Source organism: Schistocerca gregaria, chromosome 3 (genome assembly GCF_023897955.1).
Source record: "Schistocerca gregaria isolate iqSchGreg1 chromosome 3, iqSchGreg1.2, whole genome shotgun sequence".
Taxonomy (NCBI): Eukaryota; Metazoa; Arthropoda; class Insecta; order Orthoptera; family Acrididae; genus Schistocerca; species Schistocerca gregaria.
Window position 1 is genome coordinate 169,241,790 of NC_064922.1, and position 19,090 is coordinate 169,260,879.

Consider the following 19,090-nt stretch of genomic DNA (forward strand, 5'->3'; position numbering starts at 1 on the left):
TATTATTGTGTTTTTACTTACATAAATGTTTAATTTTCAATAATACATGGCTCACAGAAATTTGTCCACATGAAAGAGTATCGTGAATACATACATTACCTAGATGAGAATCAGGACACACATTTCATAAAATATTTTATTCTGTAGGCATATTATCATGTACTTGGGCTGGAGAATGGCTGTGACCAAGAAAAAGTTCGTACGTCTTTCCTTGAACTCGTGAAACGGTATCATCCAGACAGTGGTTCTCCAGAGGCAGACTCTGAGAAGTTTCACCAGGTACAGTAGGATTATTTTGAATTGTAATCATAGCAACTGGCAACAATGTAAGGTACCCGTACCTGCCTCACACACGAAGTTTTTCTTATTAACTTGGCTCCTGAGTAACAGAGCTAGCTGGCATACTTTCTTATCTGTTTTTGTCTTATGGAATAATCATGTAAGATAGTCATCTTAAGTCAATAACTTCCAATTCTGCGAAAATGAACATGTAAATAATATGCAGAGATGATAAGTTTTACACCTACCAAAGAGCTTTTCAAAGGCTATGAAACACACAGGCTGCCACCCTAATGCAGTTGTAGTATGATGTTATTCATGTCAAATAATTGATCAGTTTCTGTAAGCAATATGAATTCTGTGTCATAGTGCGACACACATGCATATTGCTTATAGAAATTGACAGGTGACTCTTGTAGCTATCATATTCAGTTCTTAAGATAGTTCAGTGGAGCTGAAACCAGTCATAACATCAGAAATATGTGCAGTTTTGAATGACAACAAAATTTGTCGTACAATCAGTGACTGTGGGTCTTCTCAAAATAAGACAGTATGTGAATTACTAAAACAGCATCTCTGATAGCAGTTCCAGATTTTTGTTGTGTCCTTACCCTTACTGTAAAATGAAGAAAAGATGTACATGCCATAATAAGAGAGGGTATTAACAATTTCCATGAATATGGAACAAATGTAGTTGAACTGTTAGATACTGGCAAGGAATAGAAAATTTTCAGTTATATAACTGGAAGTTTCTCCAGAAGGAGCAAATGTAAGACAGAAGAATGAAAAAAGTTAAGAAACAAGTTTAAAGTAAAATGGAAGGGAAAAAAGCTCATAATACTGTTATAGGGCTTTCATAAGTTATGTGGAGGGGGAATAAAAGAAGACTTACACATGTGAGAAATCAAGAACTCATTCACCAGCACAAACACCTTCATGGTCTGGTAATGAGCACTGGTGGCTGCCGACGAGGAGCTCCTGTTTTTGTTTCCAAGTGCCCATACCTAATTTGTGTGTGTGTGTGTGTGTGTGTGTGTGTGTGTGTGTGTGTGTGTGTGTGGGTGGGTGGGTGGGTGGGTGTGTGTGGGTGGGTGTGATGGAAAGGTTTGTGTGTGTGTGTGTGTGTGTGTGTGTGTGTGTGTGGGTGTGGGTGTGATGGAAAGGTTGAGAGTGTGCTTGACTTCCAAGAACATAAAGGCACTTGTGTAACTTCATTTGACACTAAACCTCAATTTCATTGAAATCATCATGGATGCCACAAAGCAAACTGTGTGGATCTAGGACCCACCCATGATCAATTTCCCTGAGTTTAATATGCAGGTTGAGAGTCATGGACCAAGATGATTCCCAAATGTATGTGATGTTTCATGGAACCATTCCATGATGTGTTGCCATTGTCTTCAGTGTGAAACCAGGTGCTAAGCATTACTATGTTGGTGTCTCTTATCAGATTACATACAAGTGTAGAAAGTCAGTGTATCATTCACACATCAAAGTGTCGTCTTACAGATATTTTCAATACTGTTTCTTTTGACACTAGAAGTCATTTGTGATATTCTCCATATTCTATGTGGCTTTTCAAGTATGTAATTAAAATATGGCTCTGCAGTCAAACAGAAGTGCCAGCACAATGTTGTCGGCCAGGGTGATGTAGCTGTGCAGGCATTGTGTGTGTGTGTGTGTGTGTGTGTGTGTGTGTGTGTGTGTGTGTGTGTTTGGGCGCGCGCGCACGCGCGTGTGTGTGTGTGTGTGTGTGTGTGTGTGTGTGTGTGTGTGTGAGAGAGAGAGAGAGAGAGAGAGAGAGAGAGAGAGAGAGAGAGAGAGAGAGAGAGAGAATCCAAATGTTTTCCCAGTCTTGTGTTTGTATTCCACCAGGCACTCTCCATTTGTTTAGATCCCATATTACAGAGTCCACCAGAAATATGTATACACACTTTATCAGGCTCTATCGAGACACTGATATTGTCGTTCGATTTGAGTTATGAGTGTATTGTAGTATTGTCTTTGGCTCAACAGATGTTAGTACTTACTTTCATCTCTGTATTGAGAAAACAAAATGGCTGTAGCGTGCTTGACATTCGAGCAATGAAAATGTATTATGAAGAGGTTTTTCAAGTTTGATAATGCCGTGGAAGTGCAACATCAGTGGAGGTGGGAGTTTGAAACAGAACTGCCAACCCACCTAACAATTAAACGCATCATTGACAAGTTTGAATTGTGTGGAACGATTTGTGACATTCACAAAGGAAGATCAGGAAGACTGTGTACAGCTACAAGTCCTGCTTCATTGGATCTCACGTTGGAAACATTTGTTAATTCTCTACAGAAGTCTGCTATGCAATGTGCACGTGAAGTGGGAGTTAGCAGTACAAGTGTATGAAGAATTCTGAAAGCTGCAAAGTAGAATGTTTACCCGATTGGTAGGTACTCAGAGGACAACAGGACAAGGTTATGATTGTGAATGGGGCTGTAAACAGTTACTGTGAGTTGCAGAATCAAAGATTCAACTTTATTTTTCTAAGAACCACTCATTTACATATTGCTTTAAAAGATCACAATTAAACAATATGGCTGAAGGCCTTGTTAAAGAACCTGAGATGCTTTCTGGGCTGAAGGCCCAAAACCACACCAAAAGCAAGAATGGCTGTAGGCCTACACTAGACGTCTGAAGGACAACTATAATTAAAACAAATTAATAAACAATTTTTCCATCCAAGAAATTTCTTTTTAAACTTACAACAGAACGGCCAAAGCCTAATTAAAGAAATATTAACTTATTGCACAACTGAAGGCCACAAACAAATTTGAAATGACAACTGAAGGTGTGAACAAGAAGTCAGACAAACAATTTAAAATAAACCCCTTCCTTCTTATAATAAATTTTCCTTTAAAGAATACACACGGCTGAAGGCCTTATTAAAAGGGGTTCAAATCCTCGGCTGAGGGCCACACATAACACATGGAACAACTAATGTCTTAGGGCCTGGATTACAAACAATTTCAGATAGAACCAATTTTCAGAGAAAATTTTGTTTTCTTTTTTAAAATAAAATCAATCTTCAAAATTTTAATTTAACATGGCAGAAGGTATTTATGTAAAACTTAAAAGAACTGAATTAATACGCGACCGAAGGCCTCACACAGTACTTCAAACTAAAATGAAAATCACAATCTAAAACAAATAGAACAAGTGGTGCTCAGAAGCGTTCCAAGAGTACCTGAGAAGGTAGCTCAAACGTAAGGTGAGGTGAGACAGGCAGCCAAGGATTGAAGTTAAATAATCGGATGGCAACCCAAACTAGGGACGGCCCAAGGACCGACCAACAATTTAACCAATTCCCTACATCTGACCAATGGCACAACGATGGCAAATATCAGCCGAGGATGAGGATTTGAACAGCACTACATCTTCAGAAATTGGCGTTTAAAAATAGTCAAGGGAACAATAACCACTCTAAGCAAGTATGAACCAAACAACTTAAAGGCTGTCGAACTACACGCCGTGCTGGACATCAACAGGATGATTAAAGGCACACTGCCGGAAAAGTACGCTAATGACCAGGGTAGGTAGCTGGGGCGTTTAACGTCCACAGGGCAGAAAATACTGCTGGTGCACTTCACTGGTAAGTAACAGTCAATTTAATAATTAATCACAATATAGGAAGATGGCTGCAAGTTTTTCCCAACCCCAACATATCATATGTTGCTGCTAGCCCAAACGGCCCAGTCAGCAACAACCTGCAAATGAATGAAGAGATGTCACAATAGTTGAGGCTTCATAACAGGTTACCTGTTCACTCAGCTTCAGCATCCAGGTTCGATGCAGGCAACGATCTTTGTCACTCTTGCAGCTAGCGCTTCATGATCTGACAGTGCATGCACGCTGCCCGTGGTCCTGGCCTGGCCTTGTGCCATGGAGAGATCCTCGTTGCTCTGTCCCAACCGACTGATCACCACACACACATACACACACACACACACACACACACACACACACACACACACACACACACACACACACACCATCACCACCACCCAGAAGTACTAACTGTCACACCAAAGATAGTACGACTGTACTAGCATCGATAAGCGCTGCTGCTGCCACTCACAGAGACAAGCCAGCAACTTCGGTACGCCAGTAAGTAAGGAAGAAACAAGACCCCACTTGCTGTGATGAAATGCCAAAGAACAAACGGCATGAATGCAAGCCACACATGGCTCCCCCCCCCCCCCCCCCCCCTTCCGAGCCAAACACCAACCCGGGGGTAACTCAACAATTGGGCTAACCAAATGTAACTTGGCTAAGGTGGACCCTGTACTTCTTACCAGTGTGGTTATCCTTAACCAGAATGTTAACCAGGCCTGAAATATGCAGAATGGTACGAGGGCCCAAAAACCAGGGAGTGAATTTACTAAAATTTCCGATATGCACCTGTCTCCCGGGAAAATTTCATACATTCACCTGATCTCCTGGCCTTCCCCTAAAGGTTCGTCAATTACGATTGTAACGCTCAGCTTGCTTGTAATGGGCCCTGAGAATATTACGTCTGGCATGGTTCCAGTTGTCCTAGATGACCTGAGGGGTAATATCTGCCTGAATTAGATCTTGACTTCCCCATAAGTTCGAAAGGGGGGAATTAACAGGATAGGCAAGGATCAAGGAGGCCGGAGTAGCTTTCAGTGCCTCATGATTGGCGGTATTGAAATCAAAGCTAAGCCAAGGAAGACTAGAATCCCACTTACTAGGCATCCTCTGATGGAAAATAATCAATGCGGATTTAAGATTTCGATTGACCTTCTCCACGAAAGAGCCCTGCGGATAATATGGTCTAGTAGTTACATGCTTGACACCGTTTTGAAAAACAGAATGCCTTGAAGGGAGCTGAAAGGAAAGCCGACAGGTTATCACTAACAATTTTGTTTGGGGGGTCCAAAAACTCTGAAAACATTAGTTAAATGCAAAATAGTGATGGTAGCAGTTACATTATGACTCGGAAGGAGCCAGGTAAATCTTGAAAATGTATCAATAATAATCAAAACGTATTGATGACCTCTCTTAGTATGAGGTAAGAGCCCCACATAATCGATACAGAGTTTGTGCATAGGACAGGATTCATGCTAAGAACTCAACAGATCCTGTTGAAGAGCATTCTTAGGTTTGGCCACATTACACAATCGACAAAGAGAAACCATCTCTCTGTCGACACGGTCCATGAAAGACCAAGTCAAATGCTCCTTAATTCTTTGCAAGGTCTTATAAGTTCCTAAGTGTCCACCAACCAACAAATCATGAAAGTAATGAAAAACTGTGCACACCAGAGCTACAGGTAAACAGATCTTGAATTGATTAGCACATCCTACTCTTTTACCCAAAATGCCTTTCTTGATACTGTACTCATCCAGTAGTTCCCCAGCCAACAGGCGGCACTTAACAGGTGACCAAGTAGGGTCCTGATCCTGATGCTGAGCAACATATTCAAATAAATGAGGAATCTCGCCTAACACAATACAACTAAGACTGCCTCCCTCTGTTTCCTGGGTGCCATCACTAGATGTATGTTCAGTGAACATACGACTGTGGACGTCCATAAGGACATTTTCAGTCCCTTTTATGTGTTTGACCTCAAATTGAAATGCAGAAATGTGTGCTGCCCACCTGGCGATACGGCCAGTTTTACGTGGCCTGGCTAACACCCAGCTTAATGTTTGATTGTCAGTTTCTAGCTGAAATACCCGATGCTCAAGGTAAAAGCAGTACTTCTTCAGCATGTACAAAACGGACAATGCCTCACCCCATAGACAGAATATTTAAGTTCCACACTGGTTAACCGACGAGACGCATACACTAATGGCTGCCTCTGACCTTCGAACTACTGGAGGAGGATAGCCGAAATACCCGCGTTAGAAGTGTCAGTTTGGACAATGAACTTTTTATTAAAATCTGGCACTCCGAGAACAAGAGGGCTGGCTACAGCTGCCTTAATGTGCTCAAACGCGGCCTCTTGGGCAGGTCCCCATTAAAAACGCACTCCTTTCTGGTGCAATTCATTTAAGGGAGCCACCAACTGAGCAAAATTAGGGACAAAGCGCCTAAAATAATTTGCCATGCCTATGAACCTGGCAATTCCACACTTATCAGTAGGCGGAGGCAGCGTTCTTAATGCCTTAGTTTGTTCCTGGTCGATGCAAATACTCTGACCTGATACTAGGTGATCTAAAAAGGAACTCTGCTGCTTGGTTAACGTCGATTTATTGGGCTTAACAGTTAACCCGGCCCCCTGCAATCTCGCAAAAACTTGCTGGATATGATCCAAATGCTCCTGAAACGAAAGGCTATAAATCACCAAGTCATCTAAATAATTATAAACACAGACTAATTTCAAGTTGCTAAGGATATTATCCAGCAAACGAGTAAGAACAGCTGCACCACTTGCCAAATCAAAGGGAACCCTGTGAAACTCAGATTCCTATCAGTACAAAATGCTGTAACATGTTTACATTCTTCAGCTAAGGAAATCTGATAAAAGGCTTGATTCAAATCAAGTACAGTAAACCAATTAGCACTGGCAAAGCAAGCAAAGGAGTTATGAAGATCAGGTAGAGGAACAGATTCAAGGACAACCTTGGTGTTCAGACACCGGTAGTCAACAACAGGCCTAAAGCCCCTCCCCTCATCCTTAGGGACAAGGAATAAGGGGGAAGGATAGGGAGATGTAGAAGGCCCAATAACCCCTTGCTCAAGCGTTTTGGATATTTTAGCTCTTAGTATCTTCATCTTAGGGGGTGAGAGACAATATAGGGACTGCGTAACAGGAATGTCATCAGATAGACAAATACGGTAGTTAAGAACATTAGTAACATGCACATTATCACAAAGAAGCTCAGGGAACCTCTGTAACAAATCCTGTAATTGAGAAGCCTGATGTGGCGAGAGATGGGTAAGATCAAACTCATTAGGCACAGCCACAACAGCCAGTTTGCTGGCATTTTGATGCACAGTATGTTTAGCACATTTGCAGAAACCAAATTTCTCCGCAGAAGCGAAGTTAAAAAAGAAGTTGTGCCTAGAATAATCCAAGACTAAACCAGTTTTATTGATGAAATCACACCCCAAAATTATTAAATCGACCGGCAGCTCCTTGACCAAGGCTAATGACAAAGGCCAGGAGAAATTCCCAACCGATACACTCCCTTGGACCCAACCATGCAGAGGCAGCACCTGGTCACTGGCCACCTGACATCTCTGCACCGGAGAAGGGACCGACTGAAGTTTCGTGAGATGACCAAATTAAAAAAACCATTCCAACTCAATAGCAAAAAGGAGCTATCAGAATCCACAAGAACACAAATAAGTTCCCAACCTACTCGAGAACAAATAAAAGGCAAGGGCGGTTATGAGGGAGCAACAACACTGGTACCCCAAGGTTTAAAGGCTCAATCCTGAGGTCGCTGCCCAGCCCGTCATCATTTATTGGCTCTGGGCACGCGAGGTTGAATGCAAGAGTATACCAAATGAGCCATGCCACTGCACCTGAAGCAATGCTAGGGTTCCCTTTTAACAGCCTCAGCTGATGTAGACAATTCGAAATTTCCCTTGACAACGCCCGTGGGTCGACCCTTAACTTCACGACATACATTGTTCACAAGCAGCAATGCAGATACCACTACAAAAGTGGCACGAAGCTCTTTCCAATTTGAAGCATGATCACGAAAAACTAAGTGTGACTTATCCGCCATTCACATCTCCATGAGAACAATAGCCACCAACTCCCGTTCTGGCAAATCGATCAACAAGGCCAAGCAGGCCGTCTGAACTATGTCCACATACTGATGTAACTCCTCTTTATCCTGCTGCATCTCCCAAATGTAACGACACTCAAGCTGTTTCCGAACTCCGGTGGTCAATCTGTGGTCAATGACAAGTTCCCTAAATTGCTGCAAGGAAAATCCTTCTGTCATGGCTGGGGTACAAGGTTTCTCAACTCACTTCTAGCTAACGGGTACTATAATGACAAAACTACTTGGTGCAGAATACGAAAGGCAGCAGCATGTTGTTCAAGATGAATCAACAACCATAATAAGTTTTCAACCTGCTCAAGTCGATCTACAACTTATTCAGTATATCTCAAAAGAAATACGCTAGAGGATTAGGCAATTTGGCAAATGCTGCGTCTGACTTCTCAGAATATATAACATCACCACTCCCGGGCTGGCTCCCTGTTCCCCATTGATATAGCAAGTCACGCTCTTCTATCCTCTTCCCATCCAGTTCTAAACATGTAAGCTTAAACTACAATGCATTAACCAAAGACCCCAATCAGGGGTTAATTTTTTATGATGATACTCCAAGCCTAACATGCCTAAATCTGCTATCTGATTGGTTAGATGCACTAAATGTGCCTGCACCCTCTCTAACTGACTGCCACTAGGTTGGGTGCCTTCCAAAACACAAATGATGTCCTCAAGGCCCCTAATAGCCTTAAACAAAATTCAATGGCTGCTTCTGTCTCACCCACCACATCCGGCATGACATCAACTGGGTGATGAACAGTAGCACGCAAACGAGTCACTAAGTCCGGAACACTGCTCCCAATAGACTGGTGCCTTATTGCGAACTGATAAACAAGGTGGTCCTTCCTCAACAGGCTGATCCCTGGGCACTGACTGACCGCCATTAAAATAGGTCACCTGAAACAATCAACAACCAAGACCTTATGGTGCAACACTAACAGAAATACAATTCAAACCATCAGTAACTGTAATGGCACAAGCGTAATCATGTTCTGCTACCATTTGAAACCTGGTTGGTAGGTAATCACAAAACGCACAGGATAAGGTTATGATTGTGAATGGGGCCGTAAACCGTTACTGTGAGTTGCACAATTTTTCTAAGAACCACTTATTTACACAATGCTTTAAAAGATCACAATCAAACAATAAGGCTGAAGGCCTACTTAAAGAATTTGAGATGCCTTCTGAGCTGAAGGCCCAAAACCACACCAAATACAAGAACGGCTGAAGGCCTGGCTTAGAAATCAAAAGCATTTAAAAATAGAAGGTTAATTTTTTCTCTTTTTTTCTAAAAAAAACATGCAATTGAAAACAATTAGCAGCTGAAGGCCTAAACTACACATCTGAAGGACAACTATAATAAAAAAACATAAATAAACATTAAACTATCAACAGAATGGCCAAAAGCCAAATTAAAGAAATATTAACTTATTGCACTGCTGAAGGCCACAAACAAATTTGAAACAATGACTGAAGGCCTGAACAAGAAGTCAGACAAACAATTTAAAATAAACACCTTCCTTCTTATAAAAAAATTTACTTTAAAGAATACACTTGGCTGAAGGCCTAATTAATTTCAGATAGAACCAATTTTAAGGGCATTTTTTTTCTTTTTTAAATTAAAATCAATCTTCAAAATTTTAATTTAACACAGCTGAAAGCATTTATGTTAAATGTAAAAGAACTGAATTTATACACGGCCTAAGGCCTCGCACAATACTTCAAACGAAAATGAAAATCACAATCTAAAACAAATAGAACAAGTGGTGCTCAGAAGCGTTCCAAGAGTAGCTGAGAAGGTAGCTCAAATGTTAGGTGAGGTGAGACAGGCAGCCAAGAGTTGAAGTTAAATAATCGGATGGCAACCCAAACTAGGGACGGCCCAAGCACCGCCCAACAATTTAACCAATTCCCTTCCATCTGACCAACGGCACAACGATGGAAAATATCGGCCGGGGATGAGGATATGAACAGGACTATGCCTTCAGAAATTGGCATTTAAAACAGCCAAGGGAGCAATAACCACTCTAAGCAAGTATGAACCAAACAACTTAAAGGCTGTCGAACTACACGCCGTTCCGGACAGCATCAACACGACGATTAAAGGCACATTGCTGGAAAAGTACACGAATGACCAGGGTAGGTAGCTGGGGAATTAACGTCCACAGGGCATAAAATACCGCTGGTGCACTTCACTGGTAAGTAATAGTCAATTTAGTAATTAATCACAATATAGGAAGACAGGTGCAAGATTTCGCCAGCCCCAACATATCATATGTTGCTGCTAGCCTGAAAGGCCCAGGGAGCAATAACCTGCAAATGAATGAAGAGATATCACAATAGTTGAGGCTTCATAACAGGTTAACTGATCACTCAACTTCAGTATCCAGGTTCGGTGGACAACAAACTTTGTCACTCTTGCATCTAGCGCCTCACGATCCAACAGTGCATGCACGCTGCCAGCAGTCCTAGCCTGGCCTAGTGCCGTGGAGAGATCCTTGCTGCTCTGTCCCAACTGACTGATCACCACACACACCACCACCACTCGGAAATACTAACAGTCACACCAAAGATAGTACGACTCTACCAGTATCCATTAGTGTTGCTGCTGTCACTCATGGAGGCAAGCCAGCAACTTCGTTACACCAGTAAGTAAGGAAGAAATGAGACGCCACTCCATGTGCCAAAATGCTGAAGAACAAACGTCATGAACGCGAGCCGCACACGTCTCAACAATTACTGCACGTAATTAATGATGACAATTCTGATCGCCAAATGCAATTTTGCAAATGGTAACTGATCACGAACAATTTGTGACGAAGGTCGTGTGGAGTGATGAGGCACAATTTAAACTCAATGGAACCATGAATCGGTGTAACAGTGTGTACTGGGCACCGGAAAATCCACATGTTTATGGGTATAAAGCAGTTAATCTACCAGGGGTTCAAGTGTGATGTGGACTGTCATTTAGGGGTTAGTAGGACCCTTTTTTGTTGATGCTACTATTACTGGACAAGTGTCCCTGAAAATGTTTCGCACATCAGCTTTCCCAGGTATAAGTGCACTTTATGGAACTGGTGAAGAGATCTTTTACCAATAGGACGGGATTCCACCACGCTATCAACTAGTCGTACGAGGTTTCCTAAATGACAATTTTCCGGGACATGGGATTGGATGAAGAGGGCCCATTGAGTTCCCTCCACAGTCACCAAATCTAACACCTATTGACTTTTACTTGTGGGGAACTGCGAAAGATAATGTCTAAGCCATGCATGTGGAGGAATTTTGCCAGGAGATTACAGCGACATGTACAGAGATCTCCACTGTAACATTGACTGACTTAGTTGCAGCATGTGCTAGTCATTCTGTTATGTGTATAGCCACCAACGGTAAACATTTTGAACATTTAAAGTAACCACATGCTAAACTGACAGGTGTACAACATGTGTGATAAATTATTAAATAAAAAAAAAACATAAGTAATGCTTTTCGTTCCTTAAAGTGTGTATACATTTCTCTGGCAGACTCGGTAAATGTAAATGTATAATGATTTAAAGTAATCAGAATGTCACTTGGCATACAGTTTACCTGTATAAACATTTGACCTTTCATTTTGTGTATTACGTAGAAGAATTAGGTTACTATAGTTTATTTCTTTGATTGGTGCAGTCTGACTCGCAGGAGAAGCTGAGCAGCATAGTCACCGTGGTGTAGTGGTTATGATACTAGACTGTTGCATGGAGGGTCGTCAGTTCAAAATTCACCTGAACTGTAAAATATTAATTTCTATATTCAGTTTGAGTACATTGTAGAAGTGAATGTGTAACTGTATATACACCGTATGTGTTCTGGCCGGAGACAGTTTGCTCTGCGCTCTTGTATGCGCAAGTGCTGAATAAACCATTGGTGCAACATTACTCATCACGTGACAACTGCCTACCATCCACAAACTAGTGGGCTTACTGAATGCCTTAATAAGACCTTGGCTGACATTCTATCAATATTCATCATTGTTGAGCAGAGCAACTGGGGTGAGGTGCTACCCTTTGTGACGTTTGCCATCAACACTGCCAAACAATATACCACATTATGCCATTTTTCGTGGTGCACGGGCGTGAGGCGACTACGACAATGGACACTGTGTTTCCATTACATCCTTATGATGTGGACGATGACTACATTGGCCAGGTGTTAACCAGAGTTGAGGAAGCTCAACAGTTAGCTTGACACTGCATGCTGCAGGCTGAAGACAACGATTACCGAAGGTATGACGAGAGCCACAGCCCTGTTGTCTACGAGCCACAGCCCTGTTGTCTACCAGCCCGGTGAGTCGGGAGTCGAAGTATGCAGGACCGATGACTGATTTTTGCCCTGGCGGTGATCTTCTTAGAGCTTCCTTTGCCGCTACGCTCTTCGCCACCTTTCCCCTTGTTGCCTGTCGCTGGAGCTTCGAATTTACTCTGGGTTGCAGCATCTTTATAGGGCTTCATTCGAGGACGTGAACCATATCTCTGATCTTTCATCGTCTTGTGTTGGGCTCAAAATCTTCAACTTCATAAGTAACATCAGACAACTGCTTTACAACCTTATAAGGTCCAAAGCAGCGCCTAAGGCGCTTCTCAGAGAGAGCAACCTTCAGAATAGGAGTGAAGATCCAGACGGAGTCAACAGGCTGATAGACAACAGGGCAGTGGCTCGCGTCATACCTTCGGTGATCGTTTTCTTGAGTCTGCAGCATGCAGAGTCGAGCTACTTGCCAAGATTCCTCAGCTCTGGTTAATACCTGGCGGATGTAGTCATCATCCACACCATCAGGATGTAAAGGACACACAGTTTCCATCATCATAATCACCTCACACCCATGCACCAGGAAAAATACAATGCCTGCTTGTGTCTGTATATGTATGGATGGATATGTATGTGTGTGTGTGTGTGTGTGTGTGTGTGTGTGTGTGTGTGTGTGTGTGTGTGTGTGCGCGTGCGTGCGTGCGTGCGTGCGTGCGTGCGCGCGCGAGTATATACCTATCCTTTTTTCCCCCTAAGGTAAGTCTTTCCGCTCCCGGGATTGGTAAGTCTTTCCGCTCCCGGGATTGGAATGACTCCTTACCCTCTCCCTTAAAACCCACATCCTTTCGTCTTTCCCTCTCCTTCCCTCTTTCCTGAAGAAGCAGCCGTTGGTTGCGAAAGCTAGAAATTTTGTGTGTGTGTTTGTGTGTTATTTTATTGTGCCTGTCTACTGGCACTTTCGCACTTGGTAAGTCTTGGATTCGTTGTTTTTAATATATTTTTCCCATGTGGAAGTTTCTTTCTATTTTATTCTTTAATTGTATATGCATGTTTACTGCTCTTTCAATCAAATACTGTTCACTAGATTAATATGTTAAATTAATTTGATATACTAATCATTATGTGCCACATCACTTATAAGTGTATGTGTTGAGTAGTTTCTGGTATGATACACTTAATGCAGACATTTATCATCATAGCATATTTAATAATAATGTAATTTGCATTGATATTCATGAAATAGTTACTGTGCAATACCATTGTCCAAAATTATGTTCACCTTACAAGACAGCATTGTTTGTTACTTATAGTGTGCAAATATTTACATTATAGGGTCTACTTTTACTTGTAATTATAGTTATTGCTTCTGTACATAGCTTTGCATTTCTTGGGCTCTCACGAAACCCTTAAGCTTACTGCATCAGTGTTGCTTGTGTCAGTCTAAGTTATTAGATTGTTTGTTCTCTACAGAGTCTTGGTATTTCCAAACAATGCTTTGCTTTGGACATCTGCAGCTGTTAGCAGCTGTCTCAGCTTTTATCTGTAAGTACCCACCACTTAAGGCCAGATGCTCACTTTTGCTGATCCCTCCTTTGTTCGTAGTCCCTCATCATGTCTACCTTGGTGGAACCCAGTACCATTTGCCCAGTCACCATTTGTTTACACACAGTACAATGAACAGTTTTCTGTAGTAGTTCCATGTTGGATACATTTTCCAAAAGGGAACCATCCCTGGCTTAAACTAATGGTTATGCTGCTCCAGTGCTCCATCCTTTCTACAATACTCTTTTTGTACCATCTGTTATTCTTTGCACTTTTTGGGTATTCCCACAGCAGTGGAACCTTACCTGGTTTCTCTAGATTTAATAAATAACCCTAAATAGCAGCCTGAGGCTTCCTCTCTGGCCTTGTCATGTTGCATTATCTGGATCACAGTGTCATTTTTGCATAGATATTCAGAGAAGACTTAAGCCATCTGACAACCATGTTGAAGTGTGTTCAGAGCACAGGCTTCCACATGAATCCTAAAAAGGGCATCTTCATTGTCAAAGAAATAAAAATCTTATGACACCTGGTTAATGGTGATGGGGTCCAGTCACAGATTTTCTGACTCATCATAACGTTCACGATGGGAGAAGTTTTCTTGGAATGTCTTGAACTACAAGCGATTGATAAAGAACTTTTGCTCTGAGGACCTCTGTCTTTGCTCTTAAAGAGCCACTAACACATTTTCCAGCCATAGCATCATGTAGTGAGAATGCTGAGACAGAACTTCCCCACTAGTTGCTATGATATATTTATAATTCCAGTGCAAATACAGGAAGATGCCAAAAAAGTGACAGCTTATGTTTCCAGAGTATGCCTCAAATCTGAGACGAATTACTGTACAGCAGAGAAAGAGTAACTTGCACTTGTTTGGACCATCAACAAGATCCAGCTGTATTTATTCAGCAAACCATTCATTGCTGTTGCGGACCACCTTTGTCCGCACTGGCTGACCAGCCTGAAGGATCCATCAACTCAGCTGGCTAGATGGCCACTGAGGCTTCAGGAGTATGATGTGATTGTTGTGTATGAAAGATGATGCAAGCACAAGGATGCTGACAGCATTTTCAAGGAATTCTTTGGCAGCACCCACCAGTGTGGGTGAAATCTCACTCGTTGCTGTATTAAATGACAGTGCTGCTGAAAACCATAGAAGCCTTGAAGGCGGTGGAACTGATGAAAGGTGAATTTCAGTTAATAAATGGAACATTGTGTAAGAAGAACTATAATCCAATGGGGCAAAAATAGTTGCCCATCGTTCCAGCCCATCTACGGCCAGCTATCTTGAAGTTGGTCAGAATCTGAACTGAAAGTCACATGTTACAGATCTAAGCTCTAATGTCTAAGCTCTGCCATTTTTGTGTTATGGGTAATGTCAGATTGTGGATATGAAAATATCAAAAACTTTACTTGCTTTTCGTATTTTCATTTACTATTGTCTTGTGGCATCATGTTCTGGGGTAACTTGTCATTGTTGCACAGAAGCATGTGAGGAGTACATTGTGTGGTATCCACTCTAGACCATTTTATAGACAGCTCTTTAAATAGTACGACATGTTGACAACAGTCCCACAGAACATTTAATCCCTTAGAGGTTGTAGTAAACAGTCAGTCCCAGATTGAAACCAACAATAACATTCATAAATGTAATAATGGGAAGAATAATTATTATCTACCACACAGTCTCAGCATGGCATATAAAGGAGAGGGACATTCAGTCATAAAAATCATTTACTACCTAACCAGTGATGTAAAGAATTTAATAGATAATAAAATTAACTTTCAAGCATCGAACGTTAATTGAAATTCCTCCAAAAGCAATTTTTCAATGTGTCATAATATTTTGTGTGTGTTTTTAACTATGTGGCAAAAAAAAAGAGAGGGAGTGACTGAACATAGTTAAGTATAAAGCAATGTGTGCCTTTTATTTTTCCAATTCTCAACTTAAGAAATGATGTAAAAAGCCAACATATTGCCCTATTTTTTGCTGAGAAAGTGTACTATAATTGTAAATCTGTCTCTTTCTACGTCATCACAATTATGATCCACAGAACATTCAAAGAAATAACTAACTACCTATCATTGAAACAGTGACACTAGAAATAGGCGTATAACATGAAATGAAGTTCATGTAAAATAAAAAGCGGTGATACTTAGGCAGCAAAGTGTTTTATTATGTCTTACAGTCATGTAGCACTGGAGGCATTGCTTATAATTCAGTCTTTGTAATACACTCAGGGTTTTTACAGCTGTAAATGTTTGAGTCATGAGGACAGCCAGTTTAGATTAGTGTAGCAGTCATCTTTTAAAATTAAAATACAAGAGTATCTAAAATTTGGAGAGAGGTGATTCAAGCAACAAGCAGCAGTTGCAGTGTGCTATGACATCTAGTGACTTTCATGCTGTTGGAAGGAAGAGATAGATACTCATCAGATTAGAAATAGGATACTGTCCATTGATACACAGCTACCTCCTCTGATGGGATTTTTCACAAGTATTTGGATCTTGTGGAATACCAGTTTCAGTACAACACACAATATCTGATAAGATGTTTCCAGACACCTCAGAGTAATGCGCAGTTGACCACTAGATATTAGAAGAGGTAGACCCACCAGTATAAAAGGAGTCAGCAAGTGTTGTGTTGTTAGTGTAGAAGCATTAACAGCAAAATGGGTCAACAAAGAGAGATCAGTGACTTTGAGTGTGGATAGTCATTGGATGTCACATGAGTAACAGACCACCCAGGAGTAATCACGAAGTGGGAATGTGAAGGAACAGCCACAGTTAGACCAAGACCAGGCAGACTGACTGACAGAGACAGCTGTGCATTTCAGAGGGTGGTTGTAAACATTGCATGAAAGCAGCAGTAGAGTTACTCGTGACTTCCAAAGAGCTACCAGTAGCCCAACTTGCACAGTGACTGCATAGGGAGTTAAAAAGAATGGGGTACAATTTTCAAACAGATCCTCAAAGGTGCAGATTTTTGTAGTCAGTGCTAACTGATGGTTGAAGTAGTGTAAAGAGTAATGGCACAGGACAGTAGATGACTGGAAACAAATTATTTGGAGTGACAGATCATGCTGTACCATGTGGCAATATGATGGGAGGTTCTGGGTGTGGTGAATGCGTGGAGAATGTTATCTGCCATCATTTTTAGTGCCAACTGTGAAGTATGGGAGGGGCGGGCGGGGGGGGGGGGGGGGGGGGGGGGGAGGAGGCTTTATGTTATCAGTCTATTTTTCATTGTTAGGTTGGTGTCCCCTAATTAAGCTTAAGAATATGCTAAATGTAGCAGGATATGAACACATTTTACTGTAGCATGTGCTGTGTACTGTAGAGGACAGATTGGAGATGACAATTGTTTATAGCAAAACGGACTAGCCTATCAAGAGTTCTGACCTGAACCCCTCGGAAGACCTGTGTGATGAGTTGCAATGTCAGTTTTGCTCCAGACCTCAGCATCCAACATCACTACCTTTTTTGGTTTCAACTCTTGATGAAGAATGTGCTACCATTCTGCAATAGACATTGAGACACCTCTTTGAAAATATCCTCACCAGAGGTCAAGCAGGCATAAAAATGAAGCGTGGACACACTCCATATTAATAGCCAGTAATACCTGTCCAGACCTTTTTGATCAGCTAGTGTATTTTAACTACATGTGTTTCATATGCTGTGTTTCAGCTTGGCTAGAGAGCTGTCCATCATCCTAACCAACAGTCCAGAAATGTTACATGCACTTAAAAATTTTATAGTCTAGCAGTGTGTGAAGCTTGTGGAATACCACTTATGGTATAACATATTTTAACTACATGTGTTTCATATGTTGGCTTAAGGACAACCACTGTTTGGTTGGAGATACGTTCACCATCCTAACAGAGAACAGAAACAGTGTGACATGCCAAGCCTCCTACCTAAAGTTTTGGCGAGATGGCGAGATGATGCCAATGAGTTCTGAGTGGATGGCGCAGCCCCTGTTTTTTATTAAATGGTCAGGCATCCACATACATTTGGTAGTTTTAAGTTTATTCAATAGATTCTCTGTCCATTAAGTAGCATCTCAAATCACGCTCAATGCAGTTTTCTTCAAATATAAAGATACTACTTAATAACCACTGTGGAAACAGTGAGCTGAATATTTTTAAGTTTCATAGTTTAGTGGCTCTTAAGAACATTTTTCCAATTGATTGGTAGGTTTTAATATGTGACAAGGTAACTGATAAATGAATTCTGTAAGTGACAAGCCATACATTTGTGTCAACGTAGCCAGACATTCTGAGGAAAACTGCTAATATGTGTTCCTGCAGAATCGTCTCTTTGTGAGAACAGACACAGTTCGAACCACAAGATTTGTTTGTTGATATCCAGTAACAGCACTAGTGCCCATGCTACTGAATACCCTTTAAATACATCATCATAATCATCAACGTCAAGTAGCATGAAGGATTAACTCTGGCCACATCATTACAACTTTTGCCTCCATCACATCTCCATCCCTTTAAATGTTGAGCCTTGCTTATTGCGTCTACTTGGTGTCCAGTTGCTACTCCGATGCATCACTCAGTATAGGACTCCAATTGTGATTTAAATTAGTACAACCTAATTGAATCAAGTCTTTACAACACATTCACGATCTTCTGAAATACGAGTTTAGACTGTTGTCAGGTACAAACTTTTTGGTGTTTCTGAAGGTTCTGTCCTGTCTCGGTCAGTTTGTTTAGTTCTGCCTGTTGCTCAGCAGCAGTGTGAATAGTTTGCAGTGCATGGCCAGTGGATTTGATTAACCAGAAAGTAAATCAGAATTCTGCATAGTGTACTCCCTCCAATTACCTTCAGCACTGCTGCCTATCTCCACAATCATTTCAAATGATGCCACAGAGATTATAATAATGATGAGGAGCAAAAAAATGTTTTTCAAGCATCTACATCCACATCTACATCTACATGGATACTCAGCAAATAACACTTACGTGCCTTGCAGAGGGTTCGTCGAACTACCTTCACAGTAATTCCGTGCGAGCTCAGATTACCCTTACTTACTGTTATTTTATTATGATGATCATTTCTCCGTATGTATGTTGTTGTCAACAAAATATTTTCGCATTTGGAGGAGAAACTAGATGATTGAAATTTCATGAGAAAATTCTGCCACATGAAAAATGCCTTTGTTTTAACTATGTCCACCGCG

At 41.4% G+C, this 19,090-nt stretch overlaps 1 protein-coding gene across 2 annotated transcripts in view; it reads left to right on the top strand.

Annotated features, from left to right (window-relative positions):
* LOC126354605 (dnaJ homolog subfamily C member 28) overlaps positions 1 to 19,090 on the top strand; it is a 49,651-nt gene that overhangs the window by 10,714 nt on the left and 19,847 nt on the right. The window contains exon 2 of one of the 2 annotated variants that reach the window (XM_050004359.1): positions 148 to 279. The exons of the other annotated variant lie outside the window; for it this stretch is intronic. Coding sequence (XP_049860316.1) covers positions 148 to 279 — 132 coding nt within the window. The remainder of the gene's footprint in view (positions 1 to 147; positions 280 to 19,090) is intronic. 2 annotated transcript variants of the gene reach the window in all.